The sequence below is a fragment of the Erpetoichthys calabaricus genome, chromosome 3, assembly GCF_900747795.2.
Source record: "Erpetoichthys calabaricus chromosome 3, fErpCal1.3, whole genome shotgun sequence".
NCBI classification, from domain to species: domain Eukaryota; kingdom Metazoa; phylum Chordata; class Cladistia; order Polypteriformes; family Polypteridae; genus Erpetoichthys; species Erpetoichthys calabaricus.
This window is the reverse complement of record NC_041396.2, coordinates 22,453,251-22,471,534: the sequence shown is the minus strand read 5'-3', so window position 1 is coordinate 22,471,534 and position 18,284 is coordinate 22,453,251. Positions and strand designations below refer to the sequence as shown.

The following is an 18,284-nucleotide window of genomic DNA, read 5'->3' as shown; positions in this document are numbered from 1 at the left end:
ACCCACCTTCTCTTGATATTCAGTTCATGGACAGATGTCCTGACATTTTCCTTTAGAATTCTCTGATATAATTCAGAATTCACTGTTCCATGAATGAAGGCAAGCCGTCCTTGCCCAGATGCAGCAAAACAGGCCCAAACCATGATACTACCACCACCATGTTTCACAGATGGGATAAGGTTCTTATGCTGGAATGTAGTGGTTTTCTTTCTCCAAACATAATGCTTTTCATTTAAACCAAAAAGTTCTATTTTGGTCTCATTCATCCCCAAAAAGATGGGATAAGGTTCTTATGCTGGAATGTAGTGGTTTTCTTTCTCCAAACATAACGCTTTTCATTTAAACCAAAAAGTTCTTTTTTTGGTCTCATTCATCCCCAAAACATTCTTCCAATAGCCTTCTGGTTTGTCCACGTGATCTTTAGCAAACTGCAGACGAGCAGCAATGATTTTTTTTTGGAGAGCAGTGGCTTTCTCCTTGCAACCCTGCCATGCACACCATTGTTGTTCAGTGTTCTCCTGATGGTGGACTCATGAACATGAACATTAGCTAATGTGAGACTATTACACGCCTTGCTCTTGGAGTGATCTTTGTTGGTCGACCACTCCTGGGAAGGGTAACAATGGTCTTGAATTTTCTCCATTTGTACACAATCTGTCTGACTGTGGATTGGTGGAGTCCAAACTCTTTATAGATGGTTTTGTAACCTTTTCCAGCCTGATGAGCATCAACAACTCTTTTTCTGAGGTCCTCAGAAATCTCCTTTGTTCGTGCCATGATACACTTCCACAAACATGTGTTGTGAAGAGCAGACTTTGATAGATCCTTGTTCTTTAAATAACACAGGGTGCCCACTCACACTTGATTGTCATCCCATTGATTGAAAACACCGGACTCGAATTTCACCTTCAAACTAACTGCTAATCCTAGAGGTTCACATACTTTTGCCACTCACAAATATGGAATATTCGATCATTTTCCTCAATAAATAAATGACCAAGTATAATATTTTTGTCTCATCTGTTTAACTGGTTTCTCTTTATCTACTTTTAGGACTTGAGTGAAAATCTGATGATGTTTTAGGTCATATTTATGCAGAAATATAGAAAATTCTAAAAGGTTCACAAACTTTCAAGCACAACTGTATTTTAAACTTCCAGTGCTTAGAGTCTCTACTCAGTGAAGAGTGTAATACAAAAATAAAATTGAAAATACAATTGAAATGTATTTGTTACAAAAATTTTACATGTCGAGAAATGGAATTTGAAAGACTTCTATTGGGTTTAGTGACATCCCATCTCAACACCTAGACTTTAAATGCTGCATTGAGCTCACGCTAAAGTGCCCTAACCCTTGTGTTCTCTTCTGTTATAAGCTTGGTGACAACTGACTGGCAGGAGGAAGTGTGGTCAGACAAACGTGGAACGGTGGACTGTGTCAAAGGTGAGCCCGAGCTACAAACAGACCCATTTTGGACAAAGTGAGTAATGCACCACCAGTAGCAGAAAATTCAAATGCTGCAGCCAATTGTTTTGTGTTAATCTATATTACTAAACGACAGTTGTATAATTATATGCACAGACGCCGGACGCACCGAGGCGCATGCACACAGCACCGCAGAGTCAAACCCAGCGGCTTCCCAGAGTCAGTAGGTGGCGCCCAAACAACACAACCTGTAAACTAAACTTGCTCTAATCCACTGTGCCAGCAGTCAGTGTGGCATATTTGAATCACATAATGGTAATTCAGTATTAAAAGTAAGTTGAATTATGATTCCTAACAGTAAACGACTTCTACCTAACGACACAGCCATAGAACAACAAAGACGAGACCGCATGGATAAAAACAATACACGGAGGCTCCTACGTCGCGCTTCAGAAACACCAGAAGCAAAGAAGTCACGGCTCCACAATGAAAGAGCTCAACTAACGGAAATACAAAAACGAGCCCGTATGGATAAACACAATGAACGAAGGCGCCCACAACGCACTTCTGAAACAGCAAAGGAGTCACGGCTCCAAAAAAGATAGAGCTCAACGATTAGTAATACAAAGACGAGCCCGTATGGCTACGACCTGTAAACTTAACCTGAGGTAAAGCGTGCACGCCAGGTTGTACAGTATATATGCACAGATGCCAGAGGCAACAGGCAAGTCGTACACACTACCACCGCTGCCAAAAGCGAGACTGCATGGATAAAAACAATAAACGAAGGCGCCTACAACGCGCTTCTGAAACACCAGAACCAGATGAGTCACAGCTCCAAAAAGAAACCGCTTTAGTACAAATATGTTTATTTAATTAAATGGAAACTTTACCAGGACACTCCCACCCTCCATCACTTTTTATTCCTTCACAGATCGGAGGGAATCAATATTACTAACCGAGAATGATAAACCGGATATGGACGCAGGGACCTGCCCGTGGACGCAGGAGACATAGTGCGCCGGCGCCACACAAAGTCCCCCCGCCCCAGAGCGAAACGGGAAAGACTACGAACCGTCTTGACTTGAGAGTAGGAAACAAAGTAAAACGTCATAAAGAGGTTAAAGAATGGGGTCAAACACATGGAGAGCAGGTTACAGATGATGAAAACTGGAATGCAACAGCTTCAAAAAAACCTAGGCATGAAACACATGCACAGCGAGGGACAGAATATAAAGGCAGAAACAACGACAGTTAAACGTCCACACCACACATCGGAGGCAGACCCGGAAGGTGCAGGTGCCTACATCGTGGGTCGGAAGGCGCGGGAAAGTACAAAAGGCAAAGGCGCCTACACAGCATGGTAAAACCCGACATAATACGGAAGGCGCAGGCATTTCCGCCATATTGTGAGTGGCACTACTGCGTAGTGAAGGCGCAGGCGTCAACGCTATATTGTGCGTGGCACTACTGCGGAGTGAAGTTAGGAATAATGTGCTGCTTGGGATCGTACAAAACACCGAATGCGACCCAACGTCTGAAACTGCGGGGGCAAAGCAGGCACGGGTTCAAACCGAACGAGCTCAACTGACAGATATACGCCTACAACGCGTGTCTCAAACCACAGAAGCAGGGCAAGCACGGGTTCAAAACAACGCAAGCTCCTACAACGCGCGTCTGTAACTACGGCTGCCCAGTGGGCACGGGTTCAAAACGCCGGGGGTAGGCGAGCGAAGCGAGCAGGGGGCGAAGCCCCCTTGTAGAAACTGATTGCCATTCTTGCATTTGCGATTCTTTAGAGAATCGGAGGTTTAGGTAGTTTAAGAAAATGAATGACTAATCATACTATCTCTTAATCTTCATGATGTCACAGGGGGACTTTTTAGAATGGTCACCTCACAGTATTTGGGCCTCATTCAAAGCTGTCACATCACATCGGTTGGGTGCATTGTTTAATAATCCATATTACTAACCGAGAATGCTAAACCGGATGGACGCAGGGACATCTGGCCATGGGCCGTAGCCGCAAAAAGACGTACTGCGCAGGCGCCCCAAGAAATGAGGCGCCGCGAGAGGCGGACAAGACCACAGAAAAAAGGAGTGAGCACAGAAAAAAGGAGTCAAACACAGGCGACGCACACAGCGCCGCACGAGCAAAACACACACACCCCCCCCCCCCCACACACACACACACACAAGCAACGGACGGGACACACACAAAGAGGACGATTCAACAAGCCCCTGGCACACAAAAAAAAAGAGCCCGCAAACCCCCCCCCCCCTCCCCCACACACACACACACACAAGCAACGGACGGGACACACACAAAGAGGAGGATTTAATCCCATTGCACACGAAACGGGACGCACACAAAGAGGAGGATTCAACAAGCCACAAGCACACAAAAAAAAAGAAGCCGCGAGCACCACACAAAGCCCATTCGACACGAAACGGGACAGACTACGGACATAGCACACGAAACGTACACAGAAACGACGATTCAGAGACAGGACCACAGTAACATAAATAACAAATGACAGACAAAGCCCCATTTCTAAATGAACCGTCCGTATTAACGATCACAAGTACAAAACGATACCACTCGGATAATGGGACCAAACACAATTCACACTATGCAGCATAGGTGGATCTCATTACAATAAGGCACTATTAACCGTTCAACCGCAGAAAAGGCTCCATATTAACAGTGAGTGCAATACTCCTTATTACTTATCCATATTTCTACAAGAAAAAATGTCTCGGCTCCAAAAACGCAAAGCTCAACTAAAGCTTCTAAATAACGATGTACCTAAAAGTAAAAACTTTATGAACTGCATTAGATCCTACAATAGTTCATTTGCTTTTGCATCTACCGGAGTAAATATCAGGCCACCAAAAGGCAATGGCCCATACTGCTTTCGCATATGTGCACAAATACTGCATCGCATTGGAACAGTGCACCCTGAAACAAATCAACAACGCAAATATGCACAAATCTACATCCTAGATCCACATGACGCAATCTATCAATCAAAGTGCTGCATCGCAACAGGCACGGATTCAAAACAAAACACCTCCCGTCTCAGACATACGTTAACGGCAAGGAAGGCTACAACGGGCTTCATACACAGCACAGGCAAATCGATTACAGCTCCAAAACAACACGTCCCAAATACTACACATGCAACAACGCGCCTCTCAAACGGCACAAGCAAAACATACACCAGGAAAATTCATTCGGATTAATGAATGTCATTTGCAATCATTGTCATTCAGTTCACTTCCCTGAAGAAACAACTGGCAATACAAGTAATACATTTACACGTTGTTGTCAAAAGGGTCAAATTAGACTGCCTCCTTTACATTCATATCCTGAATATCTACAGAAGCTTATAACTGACGATGTACCTGAAAGTGAAATCTTTATCAACTGCATTAGATCCTACAAATCGGTATCCACTATGAACATTAACGGTGGCACTGCACGTGACATCCGTCTTGCAAAAATGTTAATTATTGATGAATGTACAATGGCATCCAGTCACTTACTCAACACCATTCATAAACTTCTACAAACGTTTATGAATAATAATATTCGCTTTGGAGGAAAGGTACTTTTATTAGGAGGAGATTTTAGACAGTCCTTAGCTATTCTTCAACATGCCATGCGCTCAGCTATTGTTCAGTGCACCTTAAAATACGTAGACAATTGGCATTGCTTTCAAAAGATACATTTAGTAAAAAAGATACGATGTCCAGAACCAGATCATAAAAATTGCTTATTACAACTGAGAGATGGTACACTCACCAATACAGATGGACTTCACCCACATATTACAATTAATCAAGCCTTTATCTGCGACGACTTAGTTACAGACAGATTTGGAACAGCAATCTCATTAGACCAAATGCCCCTTTTAACACAACGCACTATATTATGTCCAAAAAATATTAATGTGGAAAACATAAATACCCAAGTCATTCCATTACTTCCTGGAGAGACACAACTCTTTCTAAGCTCTGACAAACTTGACTCTGATCACAACAATAACCATCTTCATTGACATTACAAGTTCTGACCTGGAATTACCTTTTACACTTAAACGGTGTGTACAAAGAAATTTTCAAATAAACCTTTACACTGTGCCACACACTTTATTGTTTGCTTTCTATTTGCATCATCAACACCTTCACACTATTCTATATCTCATTCATACATCACGCTCTTTGTCATTCCCAACACCAGGGGTTGGCGAGCGAAGCGAGCAGGGGGTGCAGCCCCCTAGTAAATAATAATACTTTACATGTATATAATGCTCTTCTCACTACTTAAAGTGCTTAAATGAGTACGGAGCCACTTCAACCAGCACTCTGAGGTGTGGCATCCACCTGAATGAAGCGATGGCAGCTATTTTTGTGCCAGGATACTCACCACACCTTAGCTGTTAGATGGGAAAGTGGTGAGAGAGATAGCCAGTTAGAGACATGGGATGATTAGGTGGCCAGAATTAAATGGCCATGGAGGGCAATTTAGTCATGGCCAAAAGTTTTGAGAGTGACCCAAGTATTGGTTTTCACAAAGTTTGCTTCTTCGGTGTTTTTAGATCTTTCTGTCAGATGTTTCTATGGTATACTGAAGTAGAATTACAAGCATTTCCTAAGTTTCAAAGGCTTTTATTGACAATGACATGAAGTTTATGCAAAGAATCAATATTTGCAGTGTTGGCCCTTCTCTTTCAAGACCCTTGCAATTCACCCTGGAATGCTGTCATTCAACTTCTGGGCCAAATCCTGACTGATGGCAGCCCCACTCGTGCATAATCAATGCTTGGAGTTTGTCAGAATTGGTGGGTTTTTGTTTGTCCACCCGCCTCTTGAGGATTGACCACAAGTTCTCAATGGGGAGTTTCCTGGCCATGGACTAAAAATTTCGATGTTTTGTTCCCCAAGCAACTTTGTTCTCACTTTTGCCTCCATCATACTGGAAAAGGCATTGTTGGTAACTAAACTGTTCTTGGATGGTAGGGAGAAGTTTTGGTACCATTCTTTATTCATGGCTCGGGATCAGGGGGGCACCACCAGTGCAGAGCTTGCTCAGGAATGGCAGCATGCAGGTGGGAGTGCATCTGCACGTACAGTGAGGCAAAGACTTTTGGAGGATGGCCTGGTGGGTGTCAAGAAGGGCAGCAAAGAAGCCAAGAAAACATCAGGGACAGACTGATATTCTGCAAAAGGGACAGGGATTGGACTGCTGGGGAAAAGTCATTTTCTCTCACAAATCCCCTTTCCAATTGTTTGGGGCATCCGGAAAAAAGAGAAGAAAAGGTGAACGGTACTACCATCATTCCTGTGTCATGCCAACAGTAAAGCATCCTGAGACCATTCATGTGTGGGGTTGCTTTTCAGCCAAGGCAGTGGGCTCACTCACTAAGAACACAGCCATGAATAAAGAATGATACCAAAACATCCTCTGAGAGCAACTTCTCCAAGCCTTCCAAGAACACTTTGGTGACCAACAATGCCTTTACCAGCATGATGGAGCACCGGGCCATAATGCAAAAGTGAGAACTAAGTGGCTTGGAGAACAAAACATCGAAATTTTGGGTCCATGGCCCGGAAACACCCCAGACCTTAATCCCATGTTTGTTTTGGTCTCATTCTTTATTCATGGATGTGTTCTTGGGAAAAATGTTATCCCACTACCTTGGCTGAGAAGCAACCCCACACATGAATGAACTCAGGATGCTTTACTGTTGGCATGACACTGGACTGATGGTAGCACCGCTCACCTTTTCTTCTCTTTTTTCCGGATGCCCCAAACAATCAGAAAGGGGATTCATGACAGAAAATGACTTGTCCCCAGCAGTCCTCAGCAGTCCAAGCCCTGTACCTTTTGGAGAATATCAGTCTGTACCTGATGTTTTTCTTGGCTTCTTTGCTGCCCTTCTTGACACCCACCAGGCCATCCTCCAAACGTCTTTGCCTCACTGTGCATGCAGATGCACTACCACCTTCCTGCTGCCATTCTTGAGCAAGCTCTGCACTGGTGGTGCCCAAACACCCCCCAAGACCCCCCCCCCCCCCCGATCCCCAGCAATGAATAAAGAATGGGACCAACACATCCTCCAAGAGCAACTTCTCCCAACAATCCAAGAACAGTTTGGTGACCAACAATGCCTTTTCCAGCATGATGGAGCACCGGGCCATAAGGCAAAAGTGAGAACTAAGTGGCTCAGGGAACAAAACATCGAAATTTTAGGTCCATGGCCAGAAAACTCCCCAGACCTTAATACCATTGAGAACATGTGGTCAATCCTCAAGAGCCAGGTGGACACACAAAACCCCACTAATTCTGACAAACTCCAAGCATTGATTCAGCAAGAATGGGCTGCCATCAGTCAAGATTTGTCCCAGAAGTTGATTGCCAGCCTGCCAGAGCGAATTGTAGAGGTCCTGAAAAAGAAAGAAGGGCCAACACTGCAAATATTGACTATTTGTCTTAATGTAATTGTCAATAAAAGCCTTTGAAACGTACGAAATGTTTGTAATTATACTTCAGTACACCATAGAAACATCTGACAAAAAGATCTAAAAACAGTGAAGCAGCAAACTTTGTGAAAACCAATACTTCTGTCATTCTCAAAACTTTTGGCCACGAATGTATATACTCTTACCTTACGAAGAATGCCCAGGGATCTTTTATGACCACAGAGAGTCAAGACCTCAGTTTTACATCTAATTCAAAGGAAGACATTCCTTTTACAGCTCAGAGTCCCCATCACTAAACTGGGGCATTGGGATCCATATTCAGAGCTCAGGGTAAGCATCTCCTGCTAGCCTTACCAACGTATCTTCCAGCAGCAATCCAAGGTTCTCCTAGATGGTCTCCCATCCAAGTATTGGCCGGGCCTGAACATGCTTGGCTTCAGGTAGATGACCTGTTCTGAAGTGCATGTTGTGGTATGATTTGGTGGTACCTACTTCATGAATTTGCACAGATCCATTCTGGGTACACTCTTAAAAATAAAGGTGCCAAAGTGGTTCCTCAGAATATGTCAGGCAATTGTTTTGTGGCGACAGTTTTAGACAATGAATGAATTATCCTATGTACGTCTTAATCTTTATGATCTCACAGGACAACAGGTTCGAATGGCCACCTCATAGTATGTGGGCCCCACTTAAAACTGTCACATCACAGTGACTGGGTACATGTTTCCATTCTGATTCGGGGTACCTACTTCATGGATTTGCACCGATGTATTCTGGGTACACAATTAAAAGGAAAGGTGCCAAAGTGGTTACTCAAAGTGATGCCATAAGGGGGACCAATTTGGGATCCCAAATGAACCATCCACCTGAAGGTCCCAGATAAAATCATGATTTGGTTCAGGCTATAACAAACCATGAATAGATGATAACAGATTTCTGAAATACCAGTGTATTTTTGATTTTAAGAGGATTCTTACTGCATACAATGACACAGAACAAGTTCAGTTTTTTTGATCTGTTAGTATCCTGCTAGGTAGCCTACTAAACATTAAAATTTCTGTTTTATTCAGAAATCAGCAATATTTTCAAAGACCACAGAAACAATTTAAGTGCAAGGAACACATTTTCTTCTTCTTTTGGCTGCTCCCGTTAGGGGTTGCCACAGCGGATCATCTTCTTCCATATCTTTCTGTCCTCGTCATCTTGTTCTGTTATACCCATCACCTGCATGTCCTCTCTCACCACATCCATAAACCTTCTCTTAGGCCTTCCTCTTTTCCTCTTCCCTGGCAGCTCTGTCCTTAGCATCCTTCTCCCAATATACCCAGCATCTCTCCTCTGCACATGTCCAAACCAATGCAATCTCGCCCCTCTGACTTTGTCTCTCAACTGTCCAACTTGAGCTGACCCTCTAATGTCCTCATTTCTAATCCTGTCCATTCTTGTCACACCCAGTGCAAATCTTAGCATCTTTAACTCTGCCACCTCCAGCTCTGTCTCCTGCTCTTCTGGTCAGTGCCACCATCTCCAACCCATATAACATAGCTGGTCTCACTACCGTCCTGTAGACCTTCCCTTTCACTCTTGCTGATACCTGTCTGTCACAAATCATTCCTGACACTCTTCTCCACCCACTCCACCCTGTCTGCACTCTTTTTCACCTTTTCCACAATCCCCATTACTCTGTACTTAAACTCATCCACCTTCGCCAACTCTACTCCCTCATTCTCACCATTCCACTGACCTCCCTCTCATTTACAAACATGTATTCTGTCTTGTTCCTACTGACCTTCATTCCTCTCCTCTCTAGAGCATATATCCACCTCTCCAGGGTCTCCTCAGCCTTCTCCCTACTATCGCTACAGATCACAATGTCATCAGCAAACATCATAGCCCACGGGGACTCCTGTCCAATCTCGCCTGTCAACCTGTCCATCACGTTTCCTGATGTAATCCCACCTCCAACTTGAATGCATCCGTGACTCCTACCGCAGACATCACCACGGTCACACTTCCCTCGTACATAAGTGCAAGGAACACTTAATGGAACAAAATGATTTTCTGTAAAGTGATGATTCTATGAGGAACCACACAACCCAGTAAAGTGCCATTAATCCAATTGACAATGGCACCTCATTTCACTTGAATGTCAAGTTCCACTCAAAACTTGACGAATAATATCCCAGGCTCTGGAATATAAAACCACTTCAGATCTCTGGAAATATTTTAGCTCAAATGGTTGAGTGTTTAATTTTTCACTTTTCCAGTGTGTAGATTTCTTCAGGTGACCAGGTAGCATCAGGTTTGTGAGTTCAGATGTCATTGTTCTGTCACTCTTAGTGGATTTGCTGCGAGGGACAAATCCTAGTAAATTCATTCCAAATGTTGATTTTGGTAAACTGGTAGAATTGGGCTGAGCTGGATATAATATGATTCAGAGCTTGCCTTAATAAATATTACATCTTAGTCCGGGGTGGCACGGTGGCTCAGTGGGTAGCGCTACTGCCTTGCAGTAAGGAGACCAGGGTTCACCTCCCGGGTCCTCCCTGCATGGAGTTTGCATGTTCTCCCCGTGTCTGCGTCGGTTTCCTCCGGATACTCCGGTTTCCTCCCACAGTCCAAAGACATGCAGGTTAGGTGCATTGGCGATCCATAATTGTCCCTAGTGTGTGCTTGGTGTGTGTGCACACCCTACGGTAGGCTGGCACCCTGCCCGGGGTTTGTTTCCTGCCTTGCACCCTGTGCTGGCTGGGATTGGCTCCAGCAGACCCCCGTGGCCTTGTAGTTAGGATATAGCAGGTTGGATAATGAATGGATGGATGGACATCTTAATCCCAAAATTACTTAAAAGTGTACACTTTTGGGCTAAAGGTGGGAGTTAACTGAAGGTTGCAAGTTTGAATTCTGAAAATGGAGCAACACAAACTGGCTGTAATGCAAAATAATGTGCTACAACTACAGTGCTTTCAAAAAGTATTCAGACTCCTTCATTATTTTCACATTTTGTTATGTTGCACCCTTGTTTTCTTCCCCACACTAAAGAATAACAAAATGAAAACAGCATTTTAGAAATATTTGCTACATTATTTGAAAAAAAACAAACATATATATATATATATATATATACTTCTGCGGTGGGTTGGCACCCTGCCCAGGATTGGTTCCTGCCTTGTGCCCTGTGTTGGCTGGGATTGGCTCCAGCAGACCCCCGTGACCCTGTGTTCGGATTCAGCGGGTTGGAAAATGGATGGATGGATATATATATACTTTGGCCCAAGTATTCAGACCCTTTGGTATGACATTTAAAATATGTCTCAGGTGCATTCCATTCTACTGTTCATAACTGAAATACTTCTACAACTTGTTTGGAGTCCACCTATGGTCAATTCAAATAATTGGACCCGATTACGAAATACACATACCTGTCTATTGAAGGTTCCACATTCAACAAACACCAAATCCCAAGGTCAAAGGAACTGCGTCCAGAGTTTAGAGGCAGGATCTGTGGAAAGCTGCAAGAAATTCCTACAGCATAGAAGGTTCCCAAGAGCAATGTGGCCTTCATAATTCTTGAAGTAGGTTAGAACAACAATGAGTCTTCCTAGTTTTGGCCACCCATCCATACTTAGCAATCATGGAACGGGCCATGGTAAGTGTGGTGGGCCAGATCCCAATGATCACTCTGGCTTGGCTCCAGAAACCTGTGGCTTTATACCAGAGTGGCAGACAGAAGCCTCTTCTCAGTAAAAGACACATGAAAACCTCCTTGGAGTTTGCAAAAAGGCTCCTAAAGGACTCTGTGACTGCACGAAAGAATATTCTGTGGACTGATGAACGTAGTGAGAAGTCAAGCAAAATGACCCATTTTATTGGCTAACTAAAAAGATTACAATATGCAAGCTTTTGAGGCAACTCAGGCCTCTTCTTCAGGCAGGATGATAAGTTTTTCAATTCAATGTTGGTCTGTAGTCAGGTTGTCTGTGTCAGTCCGAGAGATCCAAACAATCCTCATATCTGGCAATAATACTCTTGTCTCTATTTAAACCATGTTGTCATGTGTTCAATTATCATGTGTTAAACTTACCATTCTTTTCTCTCTTGCTGTGTTCTGAAGTTGCCCATAAGCCCTGTGACTTTAAAGTCCCTCTCACAGTGTCCATGGCTGCTGAAGTGGACTACTACAGGAACATCTAATACTCTTGTCTCTATTTAAACCATGTTGTCATGTGTTCAATTATCATGTGTTAAACTTCCCATTCTTTTCTCTCTTGCTGTGTTCTGAAGTTGCCTATAAGCCCTGTGACTTTAAAGTCCCTCTCACAGTGTCCATGGCTGCTGAAGCGGACTACTACAGGAACATCTGTGTTGCCACCCTTGATGCGGAACCTGTGTACATTCATTCTTTGGCAAACAAGACAAGAGTTTTATGGCCAGATATGAGGATTGTTTGCATTTCTTGGATTAACACAGACAAGCTGACAGCAGACTCACATTGTATGGAAAAACTCATCAGAAACTTAAACACTTTGTTGAACAGTCATCTTATCCAAAGATCTTGACCATAGATTGTTCTCCCCTCTTGCTAAATGAATCTTAGCCTGAAGAGATCTGTTAATTTTTTACATTTCTATTAATTTTTTACTTTTAAGATGTCACACTTAAAGGCTTTCCAATGTTGTATCTCTCCTAGTGTGTATATAAACACAGGTAACTCCAGTTTCTGTATTACATCTTTGCCTGAAGAAGGGGCCTGAGTTGCCTTGAAAGCTTGCATATTGTAATCTTTTTAGTTAGCCAATAAAAGGTGTTATTTTGCTTGATGTCTCACTACATTCATAATGGCTAACACGGTTATTAGTACTATGGTCTGATGAACCAAAGGTTAGCATCGTGTCTGGAGGAAACCAGGCATCACTTATCTCCTCTCCTATGAAATACAATTCCAATTGTAAAGCATGGTGCCAGCAGCATCTTGCTCTGGGGTTGTTTTCAGCAGCATGAACTGGGAGACTAGATAGATAGATAGATAGATAGATAGATAGATAGATAGATAGATAGATAGATAGATAGATAGATAGATAGATAGATAGATAGATAGATAGATAGATAGATAGATAGATAGATATGAAAGGCACTATATAATGGATGGATGGATGGATGGATGGATGGATGGATGGATGGATGGATGGATGGATGGATGGATGGATGGATAATTTGTTGTCTGAAAGTCCTCAGTATTGGTGTGTCAAAGAGAGGATGTATAGCATTGTTCATAATGGCACTCAGTTTTGTTTCAATTCCCTCCTTTGCTACAACCTCCAGGGGGTCCATAGTGCATCCTATAATTCTTTTAATTAGCTCGTTGATTTGATGGGCCCCACTCCCAAGTGATCTTACCAGCCCAACACACCCCAGCATAGAAAATCACACTGGCCATCGCAGAGTTGTAGATGTGAATAATGTCACTTCCCACATTAATGGAACGCAGCCTCCTAAAAAAAAGAGCCTTCTCTGCCCTATCTCCTCTAGTTCCTCTGTGTTTCTAGACCAGTCTAACCTGGCACTAACGTGGACCCCCCAAGTATTTGTAGGAGTGGACCACCTCTACATCCACTCACTGAATAGTGACCAGACACAATGTCTCTTTGGTGCTGTGCATGTCGATAAGCGGTTTCTCGGTTTTGATGTCAAGCTGCAGACAATTTTCTTTGCACTATGAAACAAATGTTCTCCACCTAACTCTGCTCCTCTGTCTCATGCCCTTTATCAATTCACCTCATAAGTGCAAAATAATCTGAACATGACTGGGTATTATATTTATAGGGTAAATACAGGGATATCCTTAATAATATCCTGTTCCAGAGTACCCTGAACCTCAGATTGGTCCAGGGGCTCATCTTCTAACAGAGCAAAGGCAGCACAGAAGTGGCTTAGGAACAACTCTGGGAAAGTCCTTGAGTGGCAAAACCAGAGCCCGGACTTGAACCCAGTTAGACATCTCTGGAGAGACCTAAAAGTAGCTATCCAATGAGAGTTTCCATTAAATGTAACAGAGTTTGAGAGGATCTGCAGTGAAAAATGGCAGAAAACCCCCAAATAAAGGTATGTGAAGCTTGCTGCAGTAAACCCAAGAAGTCTCCGGGCTGTAAGGGTGCTTCAATTAAGGACTGACTAAAGATAGATAGATAGATAGATAGATAGATAGATAGATAGATAGATACTTTATTAATCCCAATGGGAAATTCACAAGGGCCTGAATACTAGTCAGTGTGATATTTCTATTCTTTATTTTTAATAATTTGCAAAAAATTCTAAAATCCTGTTTTCAGTTTGTCATTCTGAGGTGTTAAGTGTTGTTTGATGTGGTTAAGAAATGAATTTAAACGATTTTAGCATAAGACTGAAATACAGGGTGTCACAGGGAAACAGGAAATTTTCAATTGACGTTTAATGCATGAACAAACACATTACAAAATACATTTAAAAATGAAATGTATTGTACAGGATATGCAATTAATGATGGTAATAATTATTCATTCAGTGTTTTATGTTTTGAGGAAAACATCATAAAAGTGTTGTCCATTTCTCCATTCACATTCTGACAGCCTGTTGTGGAATTAATGCAGAGGAATGCCAGCGATTTCCTCTTCAATCCTCCTTTTTAGTTAAGCAATGGTTGCAGGACATGTGAAGAAAAAATCACAAACAGTGAGATCTGGGGATCTCAGAGGCAATAGAATGTTACCATTAAACAATTGTCGAATAGCTGCCATCGATTGTTGGGCAGTATGCAAAGTGGCTCCACCAGGGGACATCTTTTTTAAGGCTGAACCTGCTTTTTCGAAATTACGCACCCATGTTGTAATCGCATGAGCACATAGGACATGATCATGATGTCCTAACCGGTAATGACACCGAAATTCCCTTTGAGCAGCTTTCACACTATTACCGTTCTTATAAAAGGTTTTCACAATGAACTCTCTCTGCACACCACTTCGCTGCTCCATTATAACTAATGGCAAGGGGTTCTAAATGAGGTTGCATTGGTCCAAAACAACTGCCAACGCCCCAGGGTCGCAAACACCTAATTCTAAAGTTTTCCATTTCCCTACACCACTCTATATAACAAATTGTGTATAAGGTGAAGGAGTCTGAATGCTTTCTGAATCCACTGCAAATATACTGCTCAAAAAAATTAAGGGAACACTTTTTAATGAGAGTATAGCATTAAGTCAATGCAACTTCTGGGCTATTGATCTGGTCAGTTAAGTAGCAGAGGGCTTGTTAATCAGTTTCAGCTGCTTTGGTGTTAATGAAATTGACAACAGGGGCACTAGAGGGGCAACAATGAGACGACCCCCAAAACAGGAATTAATGGTTTAACAGGTGGAGGCCACTGACATTTTTCCCTCCTTATCTGTTTTGTCACTCGTTTTGCATTTGGCTACAGTCAGTGTCACTACTGGTAGTGTGAGGCGATACCTGGACCCTACAGAGGTGGCACAGGTAGTCCAACTTCTCCAGGATTGCACATCAATACCAATACCATGTGCCATTGCCAGAAGGTTTGCTGTGTCTCCCAGCACAGTCTCAAGTGCATGGAGGAGATTCCAGGAGACAGACAGGCAGTTACTCTAGGAGAGCTTGACAGGGCCCCTCGTAGAAGGTGCTTAACCCATCAGCAGGACTGACTGGTATTTACTCCTTTGGGCAAGGAGGAACAGGATGAGCACTGGCAGAGCCTACAAAATGACCTTCCGGCAGGCCACTGGTGTGAATGTGTCTGACCAAACAACAAAACTTCATGAGGGTGGCCTGTGGGCTCAACATCCTCTAGTGGGCTCTGTGCTCACTGCCTGGCACCGTGAAGCTCGATTGGCATTTGCCATAGAATTCAAGAATTGGCAGGTCCACCACTGGTGCCCTGTGCTTTTCACAGATGAGAGCAGGTTCACCCTGAGCACATCTGACAGATGTGAAAAGGTCTGGAGAAGCCGTGGAGAACGTTATGCTGCCTGTAACATCGTTCAGCATGACCGGTTTGATGGTGGGTCAGTGATGGTCTGGTGAGGCATATCCATGGAGGGGCGCACAGACCTCTACAGACTAGACAACAGCACCTTGACTGTTATTAGGTATCGGGATGAAATCTTTGGACCCATTGTCAGGTCCTATGCTGTTGCAGTGGCTCCTGGGTTCCTCCTGGTGCATGACAATGCCCGGCCTCATGTGGCGAGAGTATGCAGGCAGTCCCTGGAGGATGAACGAATTGATACCATTGACTGCAACCCCAGATATGCCCAACCCCCCGCTCACATGACCTCGAACTAACAGAAGACCACTGGGTGGGAAATTATGTTTTGGTCCATCCGACGCCGACATGTTGCACCTCAGATTGTCCAGGAGCTCAGTGATTCCCTGTTCCAGATCTGAGAAGAGATCCCCCAGGACATCATCCTTCATATCATTAGGAGCATGTCCCCCCCAACATTGTCAGGCATGCATACAAGCACGTGGGGGCCATACAAACTACTACTGAGTACGATTTGGAGTTGCTACCATGGAATTTCAGCAAAATGGATAAGCCTGTCTGCCGCATCATTTTTTCACTTTGATTTTTGGGGTGTCTTTGAATTCAGCCCTCTGTAGGTTGATAATTTTCATTTCCATTAATTGATGTGGCATTCTTTTGTTCCTAACATATTACCATATCAGTCCTTATCAGTAGAGATATCCAGCAAGATTTTTTTTTCCCATTGAGATATCTGATGTGTTTTCAAAGTATTCCTTTAATTTTTTTGAGAAGTCTATATGAGTACTGGTTAAATTAATTCTGAATGTGCTTTGCAATTATCTAATTATATATTTCAGATTGACTAATGCAAATCTTTGTGAAAACCCTGACGGGGAAAACCATCACCCTAGACGTCGAGGCCAGTGACAACATTGATGATGTGAAGGCCAAAATCCAGGACAAGGAGGGCATTCCACCTGACCAGCAAAGGCTGATATTTGCCGGCAAACTACTTGAAACGGGAAGAACCCTGTCTGACTACAATATCCAGAAGGAGTCCACTCTTCACATGGTTCTCAGACTCCGGGGTGGCATGCAGATCTTTGTGAAAACCCTGACTGGCAAGACCATCAACCTGGAGGTGGAGGCTAGTGACACCATTGAAAATATAAAGATAAAAATCCAGGATAAGGAAAGCATTCCTCCTGATCAGCAGAGACTGATTTTTGCTGGAAAACATCTAGAAGATGGGAGGACCCTGTTTGACTACAGCATTCAGAAAGAGTCCACATTGTACCTTGTCCTGAGACTTCGTGGAGGCTGGTGAAGGGTCATGTTAATCAGTGCTTAGGTTTCACTGTTCAGTTTGTGTTACTGTCAGATTAGTCATTGTTTCAGACACTTCACAGTGGCTTCATTAAAATTTCATTTTGATTTGGTTCGGCTTCCTAACTCAGTTGATGTCACTATAAGCTGTGCCCTAGTTCTCAAAACGTAATGCAAAAGCTGTAAGAGCTCAACAACTGAACAATAAATATAATGTGTTGAAAGATAACTGTTTTTTGTTGAGTGAATTCTAATTTAAATCCTTCAGTCATAAGCTGATGTCACATCACGTGACTTTTTGTCATTAGACATGTAAGATTTATCGACTGAAGTCGTAGACCTTGTCACTGCACCATGTCAGTTTAAACACAGCAGAAAATTGCAGTCCAGGGGCCTCATGTATAACACTGTGCATAGAACTCACACTATAACATGGCGTAAGCACAAAAGCGGGAATGTGCGTACGCACAGAAAAATCCAGATGCAGGAATCTGTGCGCACGCAAACTTTCACATTTTCCCACTACATAAATCCTGATCAGCGTGAAAAGTAACGCACGTGCACGCGCCTTCTGTCCCGCCCCAACTCCTCCCAGAATTACGCCTCTTTGAATATGCAAATCAATATAAATAGCCTTCTGTGAAAAGACAATGAGAAAAGCACAGGGGAAAATATAAGAATTTCAACGAATACCAAGTGGAGGCAAAGGAAAAACGTACTATTTGTTGGTTTAAACAGTGGTATAAGCAACAAAAGAAAGTTGATCGAGTGACAGTGTCGGAGAAACTCGAAAGCTCAAGTTCACAAAGTCCCACAGTGCCCGAAATAAAAAAGAAATCACATTTCAAAGTCGCCGTGAAAAGGCAAGTCGTAGCCCACCGTCTGAGTGTCATATGAATGCTTATTAGAGTACAGACAAAACAAGTAGGCACACAGTGGGGAAAAAAGCACGAAATGTCAACTTTAATTTCGAAATTTCCACTTTAATCACGTAGTTTATTTTGCCATTAAAGTAGAACATCATAAACTT

The 18,284-nt window shown here is 43.1% G+C and overlaps 1 protein-coding gene across 2 annotated transcripts in view; it reads left to right on the top strand.

Annotated features, from left to right (window-relative positions):
- Positions 1–17,477, top strand: part of LOC114647822 (uncharacterized) — a 1,111,123-nt gene extending 1,093,646 nt beyond the window's left edge. For both annotated transcript variants that reach the window (XM_028796471.2, XM_051924525.1), the window contains exons 2-3: positions 1,379–1,443; positions 16,786–17,477. In XM_028796471.2, the coding sequence (XP_028652304.1) occupies positions 16,794–17,255 (462 nt within the window). In that variant the 5' untranslated portion in view covers positions 1,379–1,443; positions 16,786–16,793 and the 3' untranslated portion in view covers positions 17,256–17,477. The remainder of the gene's footprint in view (positions 1–1,378; positions 1,444–16,785) is intronic.
- The last annotated feature ends 807 nt before the right edge of the window (positions 17,478–18,284 follow it).